Raw genomic sequence first — 13,189 nt, forward strand, 5'->3', positions numbered from 1 at the left:
TATCTGATATTTGTACATATCAGTGTAAAAACTAGATTAGGATTTAAAGTCTGGGATATTCAGAGAAGACACAAAATAGACAACATGACTGATCTGTGATTGGTTTTGTTAAATTTTTTACTGTTTTTTTGAAATTTCAGCCTGCTGACTTTAAATATTACAAAACAGTGATGTGCAATTACCCACAGCAATCAGCATTCGGCTCTTATCATTGTAACCACTTCAACATGCTAAAATATAATTAGCTGATATGGTGTAAATAAAACAGCCCTCTGAACACTATTTAAAATAATATAATATTCAAATGTATTAAATTCAACACTATATAATATAACAAAATAGTTGAACTCACATTTCAACTAATGCATGCTGAATATGGCAAAGTGTTTCTATAAAGGGTTACGATTTCCCAATACGGGTTTCATCATTTGTTATCACTCAGTCCTAGATCTGAAGGTCACGGATATGTGTACTCTGAGCTATATGTAATACTTCAGTATGAAAAAACAACAATATACACATTGTATGTGAAATAGTCACAAATACCACTCACAATGTGTGCAAAAGTTCCCGCGTTATGTGACACAGATGTAACAGGACAGGAAATCACATTTATGCTGGAAAACATTTCTCCCTGCTCTGCCATCTCAGCTTTATGTAATTTTAAATATACTGACTTTTCGGGACTAAGGGAAAAAAAGTTTGAAGTACTAAACAATCATCAGCAATGCATCAGGCAGGGGTGAATGAACATATTAATGCACACCCTGCATACTGCCATTCACGCTATGAATGTCCAGAGTTTATCTTTGAGCTTTCTTTGTATGCATATTTTATGTTATAGTGACTGCGGGTTTCTCAACCAGGGATCTGTGGAATTGTAGGATTCCTCTAGAGGTTATAGGGGTTCCTTGTGCGATTTGTGCCTCTCAGGTCAGTTTAGGTGACACCAATTACCTTTTTTGCTGCATTGATTTTGCTGCAACGTCAATAGTTTTCTGAAGCTTCACACACACTTTTATACATTTTTTCCTACATCATCATCAGCTAATGTTCATAGGAATTACCAAATCCAGGCAGCAAGTGAATTTAGTTCATCGCTAATTTTAGCCTGAGACTCACTTGCTGCGCTTAAATTAGAAAGGCCATTTAATTCACCTTAATCTACAATCTCTGTAATCTGCTCCTCACATGTAGGGTGGGTGGTTCTGCTTCTACAATCTGTGCCATCACCAGTCAGATACAAACTTCTATGGAATGTTTGAATCTATAGGCTGTGATAATGCAGATCCACCAAATGTATCCGTTTGTAATATCAGCCTTTCTTTATATGAGACATAGCATGGAGCTGGGAATTCCTCTGCTGAATTACAATAAGGTAAACAAAATCCATATCAGTGAGAAATATCAATATACTGGACTAAATACCTAAGGAAATTAGTAGTATTTTCTATGTTGTTTTTCTATGACTTTATTGCTTTGTCTTTGTTACACAATAATATTTCTGTATCCTTTTATTTGTAATCTCCTAATAAAAAGATTGCAAAAAATAAGAGTAGCATAGGGTTAAGGGAGACTGTTTAACGTGTTTGACCAGCCCAATGTAGATGTAAACCAAATCACTAAAATGTCCTCCAATAGCTACCATGAGTTGCCACCCTGCCTTGTGTGGTTATACTATAGGTGGTCTTTCAAACTCTCAAAGTGCTTGCATGTTCCACCATTGTCATCAGAAAACCTTGCTCCTAAAAATAATAAGGACACATGGTACTTCCAAATTTCACCCCAGCAATGCCCCCATGTCATCTCATATTTATCAACTGGAAATTTCCACTGGCTTTACCCAATGACAATTAGCCTCAGGTTTTTAGGTACCTACAAAAAGTCTGCAAGAGATCAGCAGTACTGAGATTTCAAAAAAGGTGAAAAAGTATTTTAAAAAAATATACCTTGAAATAAAAAACTGGCAGATGCTTAAGATAGCAGTGTTTTAGTAAATGAAAAGTCATTTATTTACAATTAGATCTGCTTTAATTATTACATCATGTTTTCTACAAGTATATTAGCTTTCAGATTTAAAATATCAATCCCTAATCTTCCACTACTAATTACTTAGCAGTGAAATTAATTTAAAAAGTAAGTGTTGCCAACATTTTAGTGTGCAGAATTGTGATCTTACTTTATATGTAACAAATTCTCTTTAAAGTGGGACTTTTCCCATTTTCTTGCAAGTACAATGGGGTGAAGAACCAGAAGGTTTAAAGAATGTAGGACTTTTGGAAGGACAATACTATTTTCTTTGAACTTTCTGGTTCTTTACCCCATAGTATTCTAATTAGGGACTTGGCATATTTACCTGAGCTCTACTCTTGGGGACCCACCTATTGCATGTAATTATCCCACTTTAAAGCCGTTTTTTCTCTTTGTCCATTCCCTTGTTGATTTCATGCTGGTGCCAGCATTCCATCTTGGCACACACGAGGAATAAACTAACCCTGCCGCTGCTTTGCGCATGGCCTTGGGCTTTTTTTGTTACATGGAATGGGCAAGGGATTACTAATGACATCTAGAAGCAGAAAGTATTATAGCCCCCAAGCTTCCCTGCCTGTACCATGGTGAGAATGGGCCAGTATAGGGCTTTAAAAGCATGTATCCACTGGTTTTATCGGAGTGAGCAGGGTAAAAGTAGATTAGAACTTGGCTATTGATAAAATTTGCCAGAAGAAAGAATAGCAACTCTCCCATGGCATCTATGTGGTCTAATAGAAAAACATAAAGGTTTACCATTCAAGTCATGATAAAAAGCCATAGAAGGGTTAAAGGTAAAGAACTAGTATTTTATTCTGAAAGTAGCAGGTTAGGTCCTCCCATAACCTACTTACTAACTGTCTTGAAAATCACAGAAATATAAATGTTTTGTGTTTTTTAACACCCACTGCTTTATTTTGCCTTTAAAATAAATTCTTGCAAAAAGTTGTGTCTATTTTCTATATTGTGCAATCACTTACATTTTACATATATACCTATAAAGTTGTTGTCCACACAGAGTATTTCACAACAATTCCCTAGATATCTTCTATTTGTCTCATCATCAGATAAAACCATCTCCTACAAGTTTAAACTGGCTTACTTGGCAGCAGAAGCCTCTAGAAAGTTTACATGACTTCTGCCAGCCTGGCCTTGAATGTCTTATGGAAAGTGGAAACAAATAAAATCGTTTTGAAGGACATTTTGATTTACTTAATATGGGGAAACCTGAAGCTAAAGTTAGAGCATGAATGAAAACCCACCAATTAAAATTTCCATCTAAATACCAGCAAAAAAGCCAAAACATAGTCCTGGGACTGCCCATTTTCCCTTTTCATCCAGTGGACCAAATTGTGCATTGTTGCTTCCAGTTCATTTTAAGTCTGGTCTATGATCCCCCACTGCACATACAAAGTTAAATTGGACGCATCGCCGACTGGTGGATGCAACAAAAGCACTGGCATATTCTAGCCATCCAACTAATTAAAGTAGAACTCCAGTTTTCCCCATTTTCCACCCAGTAAAAGTGTGTCTTCTGTCCTTTCCTATGCTGGAATCAACAGTAAACTCTATCCTTGCCATCCCAGCATAGTCTATGGCCCACCCTATAACCTATTGGAGGCCTGGTGTGCCATTCATTCCAAGGCAGCATCAATCTGCATGAATGGGTCTACAGGTGCAGGAAGTGCCATGCAACCCTCATCATCTCCACCAGGAGGCATAAGGTATCAAAATGGACTACAAAGCCACCAGTTATGTCATTTACGAAATCTACTTATTTTGAAAAAAGAGGATGGAAGGGAGCAATGTGATAAACTATCATGGAAGAAACTGGGTAATCCAGCAAACTTTGAATGAATTTCTTAAAATTACCAATTTCCAATCACTTGCTATGTTTTCAGTCCTGGACCACATCCATTCCAGGTTTTATGGATCATCCAGGTTCACCCATGATAGTTTATTTTCTCCAGTCTTGGAGAACCTTCAACCCCTTTGCCTGAATTTCAGCTTTGAATTCTTTGCCTGATAGTTGGACAATTACATATATTAGGGCAGTTTGTTATTGTTCTTAGGTTTGCCACATGTCTTTTCATATCCACATGGCTAGTAAACTCCAAGGGCTGCTGGAATAAATAGTTCAAACATTTGCAAAGATATCACAATGAAGAAAAGTTTTCCCTATTACCCATATACTCCGATATTGCTTTTACAGATTTCAGTGCAGGGTTTTTTCACTCAAAGCAGAAGACCTCCAAATTTCTATTTGGCACACAAATAACACCGCAAAGATAAAGGAATTTTCAGGAAGTAAAAAAAACTTTCATTTCATTCATTTAGATAACAGGAAGCTGAACTCGGAGAAACCCAGAAACATCCCAGAAAAGGTATTTATTATTTATTGATTTTCACATACATAGTACATTTTTCTCAGACTGTAGAATTGTAACAAATCAATAAAAATATTTCATGTATATAAAAAAAAGTGATGGTTGGAAAGTCTCACTAAATCGAATGAGGATGGATAGTTTAAAAACTACTTAACATAAACTTGTTTGCACATTTGGCCACTGGACTTTTAAAACCCAAGGATTTGCATGGCTTAACTTATTTCCATAAACAAAGAATAAAACTTTTTTAGATTTGTGATAGAATGTAAATACTGGGCTGGCTCAAATTTTATATTAAAAAGACGTGCTTCATAAATGTAATACAATGAAGCAATAAAAACACTAATCAAAGCTATAAAACATTAAACCGAGTTAAACCCATAATTCCAGGTTAGTTGTAAAACTTGGAAAAGTGACACACTGTAAACTAAATAGGCATATGCGGGGTTAAAGGCCTTTTTACCAGCTCAGTTCAGTGGTTAGCACTCTCACCTTTGCAGTGTTAGGTCCCAGGTGTGAATCTCTGCCAGGACGCTATCTGCAAGGAGTTTATGTTTTCCCTTTGTTTGTGTGGGTTTCCCCTGGGTACTCTGGTTTCCTCTCACATCCCAAAATCATGCATTTAGGTTAAATACCTTCCCCCCAAATTCACCTTATACTATGGTAATGACATATGACTGAGGTAGGGACAGATTGTGAGCCCCTCTGAGGGACAGCTAGTGACATGACTACGGACTTTGTAAAGCGCTGCGTAATATGTTGGTGCTATATAAATACTGGTTAATAATTATAACATGTGCCATTGTTTTTTATGTGCTTTATGTGCTATTTCACAATTGTGTGCTGCAATGTCCAATTCACATCTTTGCATTTTGGTGTGGTTTTTTTAGCCTGATGTTACATTGTACATATGCCCATGTATGCTCACTATTACCTAAACCTTAACACACCATGACATGCATTAACATGTCTTACTGCCCGTTAACATGTATTTCAATGACTTGATATTTATTTTAATGGAATTATGAATCAGGGAAAATCATAAAGGTGCAAACCCAGTGCTGGCTTTATAATGTATGGTAACACATGCACATTTTGAATGGCATCCCAATGCACTTGGAATATGTACCTGTTATATCAGAAGAATTGGTGTAGGGGCATTTTCCGGTTTGTTACAGTGTTCTTGCAGTATATTCAAATTCTATATAGGGCTTGTTTATATGGGATTTTGAGATCTATTAGGATAAGTGGGGTAGGAGAGAAACTGACATTAGCAAGTAGTATAAAGGTTCTGACTGGGTTTACACCTGGAGGAAAAATATGTGTGGCGATGATTGCATCTTTGCCATTTAAACATATTGACATGCATTAAGCAATATTTTACTGGTAAACTATGAATAAGTTTGGAATTGGCGCTTTGGGAGGCACAGTGGCTCTGAGGTTAGCACCTTTGCAGTGCTAGGTCCCAGGTTCGAATCTCGGCGAGGGGACTAAATGCATAGAGTTTGTGTGTTCTCCCTGTGATTGCATGGGTTTTGTAATCTGGTTTCCTCCCACATTCCAAAAACATGCAGTTACCATGACTATGGTAGAGTCATTAGATTGTGAGCCCCTTTGAGGGACAGTTAGTGACATGACTATGGACTTTGTAAAGTGTAATATGTTGGCGCTTTATAAATACTGGATAATAATTTTAAGTAAAAGAATAAGTTGTTTTTTCTGCAAAGATATTTCTAAGTATAAACATTGTAACATTGTTGTTATACACTTCCCTTTTTTAATGCCCTTTCACCCCAACAAATAACAAGTCATAATTGGGCAGCAGTCAAGATGCTTACTTAGTATTTGTTGGGCCTAATGATAGATCGCTCAGCAGTGTGCTGGGCAGCTGCAGCCCTCAGACAGCCTCACTTTTCACTTTTACCGAAATCTTGCCTCTTGTGCAACAAAACAAACAATAAGTCAACTCTGACACTGCTGTGGGAATTAACATTTCAGCAAGTCAGTAGGGTAAAAGGCCTAATGCCGTTTATACAAAACACAGAGGAATGAGGTATCTGGCCACTGACTTCTAACAAGAGGATAGTGCCAAAGAAAAATAAAGATTTAAAGCTGAACTTCAGTGGCGTCCCTGAAAGTTATGTATAGTTGGAAGTTTATTCCTTCTTAAAATTGTGTAAATTACTATTCTATGAATCAAAAATCCTTCTGCACACCTGTCATTCTGCAGTGCCCCTTGCATATTATTATTATTATTATTATTATTATTATTAATAATAATAATAAACAGTATTTATATAGCGCCAACATATTATGCAGTGCTGTACATTAAATAGGACACATCACACAGTTATTGAAGAAGGTTATAATGAAGTGCAACTACGTCACTGATCGCTCGGGAATTTGGATTAGGCATGGTAGGCTCATACCTGTATATGCCATTAAAATAGCTTTAGCTTCCTAGGGGGCCAACTATCCTTTTGACAGCTTTTGCTTATAGGAAGTCTACAGGCAAAATTTGCAAGCTTAGTTAATGCAAAGCTACCATGTTTGGGTATATGATGGATGAGTTCTGGGGGAACTCTAGTTCTGAGGGTGCTTGTTTCCATTTGTTGATTTTTACTACAAGCTGAGAAAGTATTTATTATGGAATTAGAATTATCTATCCTATCGTAAAATGTTGGCTGACTCAAGGAAAAACTCTTCCAGGGATTAAAGTGCACCTAGCATCAGATATGTTTTTCATGTAGTGTCTAAGTGTATCTCACAGGTATTTATTAACATTCAGAGATTACCTTTTTCCTAGTGACAATGTTTTCATTTGTTTTTCCTATTAAATGAATAGAGCCATCTTTGTTCAGACATCATATAGGGTCAGCATCTTTTTCCCGAAACATGATGGCACAAATCAGGCCCTGCTGAAAGCTCTCTCCTTATCACTTGCTACAAAGTTGCAATGCTGCAGTTTAATGACTGATGGAGAAGAGACTGGGGAAATGTATCATCCATTCTGTAGGAAACTGAATATGTTATGTGGAGATGAAGGACTGCAGAGACTATGGAGCTGTTTGACATGTTAGAAGTTGCAGTTTGAATGTACATTATATACCACTGACCTTTGCACTTTGTTTTCTAAGCTGTACATTACTTATATTTCTGACCCCTGAACTCTGTATATATATATATATAATATATATAATACTTTTCATCCTGAGCCCAGTGCTCTGTATGTTCCTTTTATTCCTGACCTCTGCAATCTGTGCATTTAGCTCTTCTGATTCCACACTGCATTACACACTCCTGACCCCTGCACTCAATACATTACATACTCTTTCCCCTACAGTGTCTATGCTGTGCTGTACATTAGTTTTACTCTTGACCACTGCACTTCCATGTAGTCTATCCACCCTCCCACTATATGCCTGTTATTTGCCACAATACACAGAAACCTTTTTTACAGGTATTTTGGCCTTTCTGATGGAAGTTGACTTACCTGGAGGTAATCGGAGTGTAACATTATTACAGAAGTCAGTGTGGCAGCACTCACTCCTACTAATGTTGTTTGAGCCATGACAGTACACCTGAGCCTTTAGCTGCAGAAGAGTAATACAAGACTTGGTCACTTCTTCTTTGCCATTGGTAAGCATCACCGATGTCCAACAGGCCCCTTCTGTCTGGCAGGTGTAGTTGGTGGTTTCGCACAGCAGACATACACATTTCAGACCTACAAAAAAAAATTGAAAGTGTAAATACACTTATCTACCCTTATGTTTTACTAATTTTAACCATAGTGTTGCCTCTTTATGTCCAGTGCAGGTTAAAAACTACAATTACATTTGTATCCCTGCACAACTCCATCCAGTCCATGCACAATTGCATATTATTTATTATTTATTTATTTATTTATTTATTATTTATTGTTTATGCTACTTTTCACACATTTCCAAAAACCTCCTTGCAAACAAAGGTGCACCTTGACTGGTCACTATGACAGTCCTTAAAACTCTAAAACTCTTAAAAATCTTTTTGATGAGATGCAAGCTTAAGCATAACCCTTAAATTGATCAAGCAACTTTGTTTATGGAGTAGGAGAAAGGAGAGAGAACATCAGGGGAATAATCAGGCAAGAAACCTTTCTAATCAATACTGGTAAAGGTTTTTATTTATCCATTACATGGGTAGCTAGTTCCATTCAACAAGACTTGTTTAGTAATACTGAACTTGTTTCACCTCATTATTGAAATCCACCCTTGCCGAGCCACATTTCATAACAGAATAGCTAGAGTATATTAAATAAGGGCACTGAGATGCTCCCATGGATAACAAGTTTGCAGTATGCTTCTAAACTAACAAAAAATGAAAAAGCCACTCAGATAAGTGCTAAAAATTTCTTTATGTTACTATATAAATCTTAAATAAAGTAAAGCATATCTATATTCAAAATGTTTATCTTTTAGAAAAACTTTTAGAATGTTGAAGAACAGTTAGAATGTTGAGTTGGAATGGTTAGATTCGAATGGGGGACATCTGTTCCTGGGGCAACTGATATGGAGTTTGCCCTCACTTTTGGAGATTTCTTTAACTTCAAAAGGAATTTAACCTTCCCTACTCTATCCAAAACAAAAAAAGAAGCTTTGGCTATACATACACTTGAACTGATAACTATGAGCTGCACTAACTGTCTCAATATGACTGCTGATAACTTGAGGTCTTCTTATCTATACTCGCCAACCATCCATGATGTCCCTGCCCCCTTTTACAAAACAGACCATATGATAATATATTTTGTGAATAGAGGCCACTGCTTTATTAATTTAAGCAAAAATATTCTCAAACCAAACATTTTCTTAAACAAATAACCATAAATTTGGGCACTTAATATATCACTTTATATCAATATATCATAAACATGTCAAAAGATTTTGAACTGTATTTGGTATTATCTTGTAAAACCCAAGATATCCCAGCTAGTTACATTTACCCTAATCTGTTGTGTCAAAAGATTTGTCTTCACCGTGAGTTTCAGAAAGGCCTTCAACCACCCAACCATCTCATGGGGCTTATAATCAGTATTTATATAGGGCCAACATATTACACTGCCCTGTACAAAGTCCATAGTCATGTTACTAGCTGTCCTACAGGAGCTTAAAATCTAATATCCCTACCATAGTCATGTGTCATTACCACAATGGTGTGTTTTTGGAATGTGAGAGGAAACCCCAGCAAACACAGGAACCTGCAAACTTCATGCAGCTAGTGTCCGGGCAGAGGTTCCAACCTGGGACCCAGCACTTAAAAGGCCAGAGTGCTACCTCTGCTGCCTTTAAAACTTAACTAACGTCAGCTAGTGAGATACAAAAATGACAATAAAGTTGTGACAACCTATAAAAGAAATAGAAAGTGGGAAAAGGGAATAGGGAGGGAGGGTGGGAAGGCATCTTATGGCTTGCTGGTGGCTCCAGTCAACAGTTTGTTTACTCCAACTTCCTTTTTCTTTGTTATAATATTTACCTTAGAAATCCTGAACCATGGGATGACCCAGAAAAGATGGCCGTATATCTGTATATGCTATACATGTTTTCAGCAGTAAAGGATAGCTTTCCTAAAGGTCAAGGGGCTTCAATCCCCTTGGAAAGAGGATATGGCCGGAGAAACAAGAACCTGAACCCAACATGCCCCAGACTTGTCAGGTTTATTACACCTTGGGAAGACAGACAACAGAAGTTTGGGAGTAGCCAACAGGATTATTGGGAGTGAACCAAAGAACAATAAGTTTTCATACACTGAAAAGCAAACTTTATATCACCTTCACAGAAACGCGTCAACTGAACTTTTTACACTATGCAAGGCACGGACAAGATTCACAAAGTGTGCCAACCTAAAACAACAAATTAAATTGTAGCTTGCTATCAAAACAGTAAAATGTAATTTTACTTGGTTGCTGTGAGTTACTAATAAACATTGTGGGACTGATTTATTATAACTCTCTAACACTGAAGAGAATAGACTGTCATCAGAGAACCTGGGTGATCTAGCACAGCAAGAGTCAGACACCAGAGATAATTTTTTCTGTTTGTGGCACTCCACTGTAAATTCTTCCAACTGACCACCAAAGTAAGGGGCATTTTTCCCACTGGCACCCAATGCATTGGTTTAAGGGGTTCCCTGAGGCCTGGAAATTATTTTTTGTTTTCCTTTGGAGTAAAAAAAGTTGAGAAAGGCTGTGGTAGTGGATGATAGATAATCAACATAACTAATCAGTGAGAATGAGTTGTTTGTTGCAACTGAATATCATTGTAAACAATCACCATTGTCAAGTCATAATATTGTATATATCAGTAATCTTTTGTTCTAATCAACAATCAATTAATTTTCTAGCATGTGAAGGTGCTTAATTATTCCAATGGAAAAAAGGCTTGTGGATACCTGGCAATCACATTCTTGTTGCATATCTCATTCTAAAAACATTGGATATCTAACAGGGTTGGCACCCCTTTGCTCAACACTAGGACAGCCATCCACAAGATTGAGCCTGATTCATTAAAGCTCTCCAAGGCTGGATACACTTTCATCAGTGAAGCTAGTTGATCCAGCAAACCTGGAATTGATCTGGTCCAGGATTGAAAACATATATATAGCAAATGACTTTTATGAAATCAATTTAAGGTTACCTGGATCACCCAGCTTCACTGACGAAAGTCTATCCTCTCCAGTCTTGGAGAGCTTTATTAAATCAAGACCACTGTGTCTATAAGAGCATTTGTGATGTCTGGTTGGCCACTGATGTTGAATGAAAAGACCTGCTCATAACTGACATTCCAATTTACTTCAAAGGTGTTCAATAGGGTTAAAGTCAAGGTTTTGTGCCAGACACTCCAGTTCTTACACTGGAGACAGAGAGAAATGATCATGTGTAATGCCTGTAGGTTCAGTGGTCAAAGCACCGTGCTTCACCCGCACAAAAAAAAATCAGAAGAGGCTGCAAATCAACTAATCATATGACAAGAGAGTGGAGTGCCCTTATAAAACATAAGTCTTTCCCTTACTGACTGTGATTGTCAGAAAAAACTCAAAAAATAGTAAAGACAGAGTTTCCGAAGTTTTATCCATTATCTCTAAAGAAAGCATCCTAATAGTTTAGGAACTCAAAAATGTTATATATATAACATGATAAAAAAAAATTACGATGGGGCACCTGCTCTAGTGACCTCTGTTCTAAGATGGGATTTTCCTTTTCTAAATAAGTTTTCTGTGTGACCCACAGAGAGGATGTAACAGAACATCTCCTGGACACAGCAAGAAAAAAACATGACAATCTAAATCTACAAGAAACGGTTTGCATATGCACCTTAAATAACCCAAAATATACATATGCTGCCCCCGAAAAACAGTTTTTCAGGCTTGTTGTCAGGCTACATTTTTGCCACAGCGGAATGGAAATTGAAGTTATGATGAACAATGGGAATACAAATCCTGAGCCTTTTTCATGCGCAGTAATTAGCAGAAGAGATTATTGTATGAAGTAATCTTGCACGTTAGATTATTCAGCAATAAAATGCCTGCAAATTTCACCATGTGAAGGCTAGCTATTAGATCTGCAAGTTAAATATAATTATGGTAGGCTGTCAGACTTCAATGGCTAATTTTCCTGCAGAAATGTGTTTATCTCCTTCAAAGCTAATGCTTTTTCATACAAGGCTGACGGTATTGCTCTGTTATTACACTGCCTGTCAAAGCAGTTGTGGAAGTTAATGTAACTGCAATACCAACTGTTGTTGTTTACTGTGCAAGTTTGCAAAGTCCAGAACTATGGTGATATAAAGTTTTGAAAAGGATAAATTATAGCAGGATCTGTGATATTTATAAAGGGTCCCTGTCGTGATGCATCTGTGTAATAAAGTATTAAGAAGATTAAGTTATGGATTAATGTATTTTGCAGTAGCACCATTATAGGATCACTATAAAAATCCTAATTTAATGACTTTACATTGCTACTTTTTTATGCTAAAATACTTTTTTTTTCAACTTTTCTACTTTTTGCATCTTAATGCTGCTAATCTTCTGAATGTGCATTGCATGTCTGAATATTATTGTGAGAAGGAGAGAAAGCAGCAGACAGAGGATTGTCACCCTAAATCACAAACTGACACAACAGATTCAAAAAAATATTTAAAAATATGATATAAAGATCACCAATCAAAATATAAACCCAGGAATCTACTTTCACCTAAAAAAAACAAAAAACAAATACTTTGACTCCAGTAAAAACCTACAGCAAAAATACATTGTCATTGCTAACAATAAAAAGAGCAATCAATAGGTATAGCAATAAAAGGAATGTCAATAAAACATTTTAATTAAAAGGAAAAAAAAACATGGGATCACCCTTTATATCCGCCCCCCTCTCCTTTCTTTTTTTACGGGTTTTTTTTTGTGCATGGTTGGTGCACCAGTGGATGGATCTTTGCTCTCATGTAAAGTTTGATACAAACAGCTTACATTTGACTGCTCTGATCTGTCAATCCAGTGACAAATACAGTTTCAGGATATGCCTTAGGTGTCACCTATATATAAATCAAAATATAATTTCTAATAGCATTTAAGGAGGGGGGGATATGAAAAAATAAACTCTGGTTTATACTTGAGTATCTATGTTACTTGCTTTTGAATTATGCTAAAACCCAAATAAAATTGTAGTTCTTGGGTTTACATAAACTTTAGAGATACATATACTATAAAAGTTTACAATACTCTTTAAAAGTGAAGAAGAGTCA

The 13,189-nt window shown here is 36.6% G+C and overlaps 1 protein-coding gene across 1 annotated transcript in view; it reads right to left on the reverse strand.

The window, feature by feature from the left end:
* ACVR1C (activin A receptor type 1C) overlaps window positions 1–13,189 on the reverse strand; it is a 53,319-nt gene that overhangs the window by 23,808 nt on the left and 16,322 nt on the right. Inside the window, exon 2 of the mRNA XM_072418176.1 lies at window positions 7,909–8,139. Coding sequence (XP_072274277.1) covers window positions 7,909–8,139 — 231 coding nt within the window. The remainder of the gene's footprint in view (window positions 1–7,908; window positions 8,140–13,189) is intronic.

The sequence above is a fragment of the Pyxicephalus adspersus genome, chromosome 7 (assembly GCF_032062135.1).
Source record: "Pyxicephalus adspersus chromosome 7, UCB_Pads_2.0, whole genome shotgun sequence".
Lineage (NCBI taxonomy): Eukaryota > Metazoa > Chordata > Amphibia > Anura > Pyxicephalidae > Pyxicephalus > Pyxicephalus adspersus.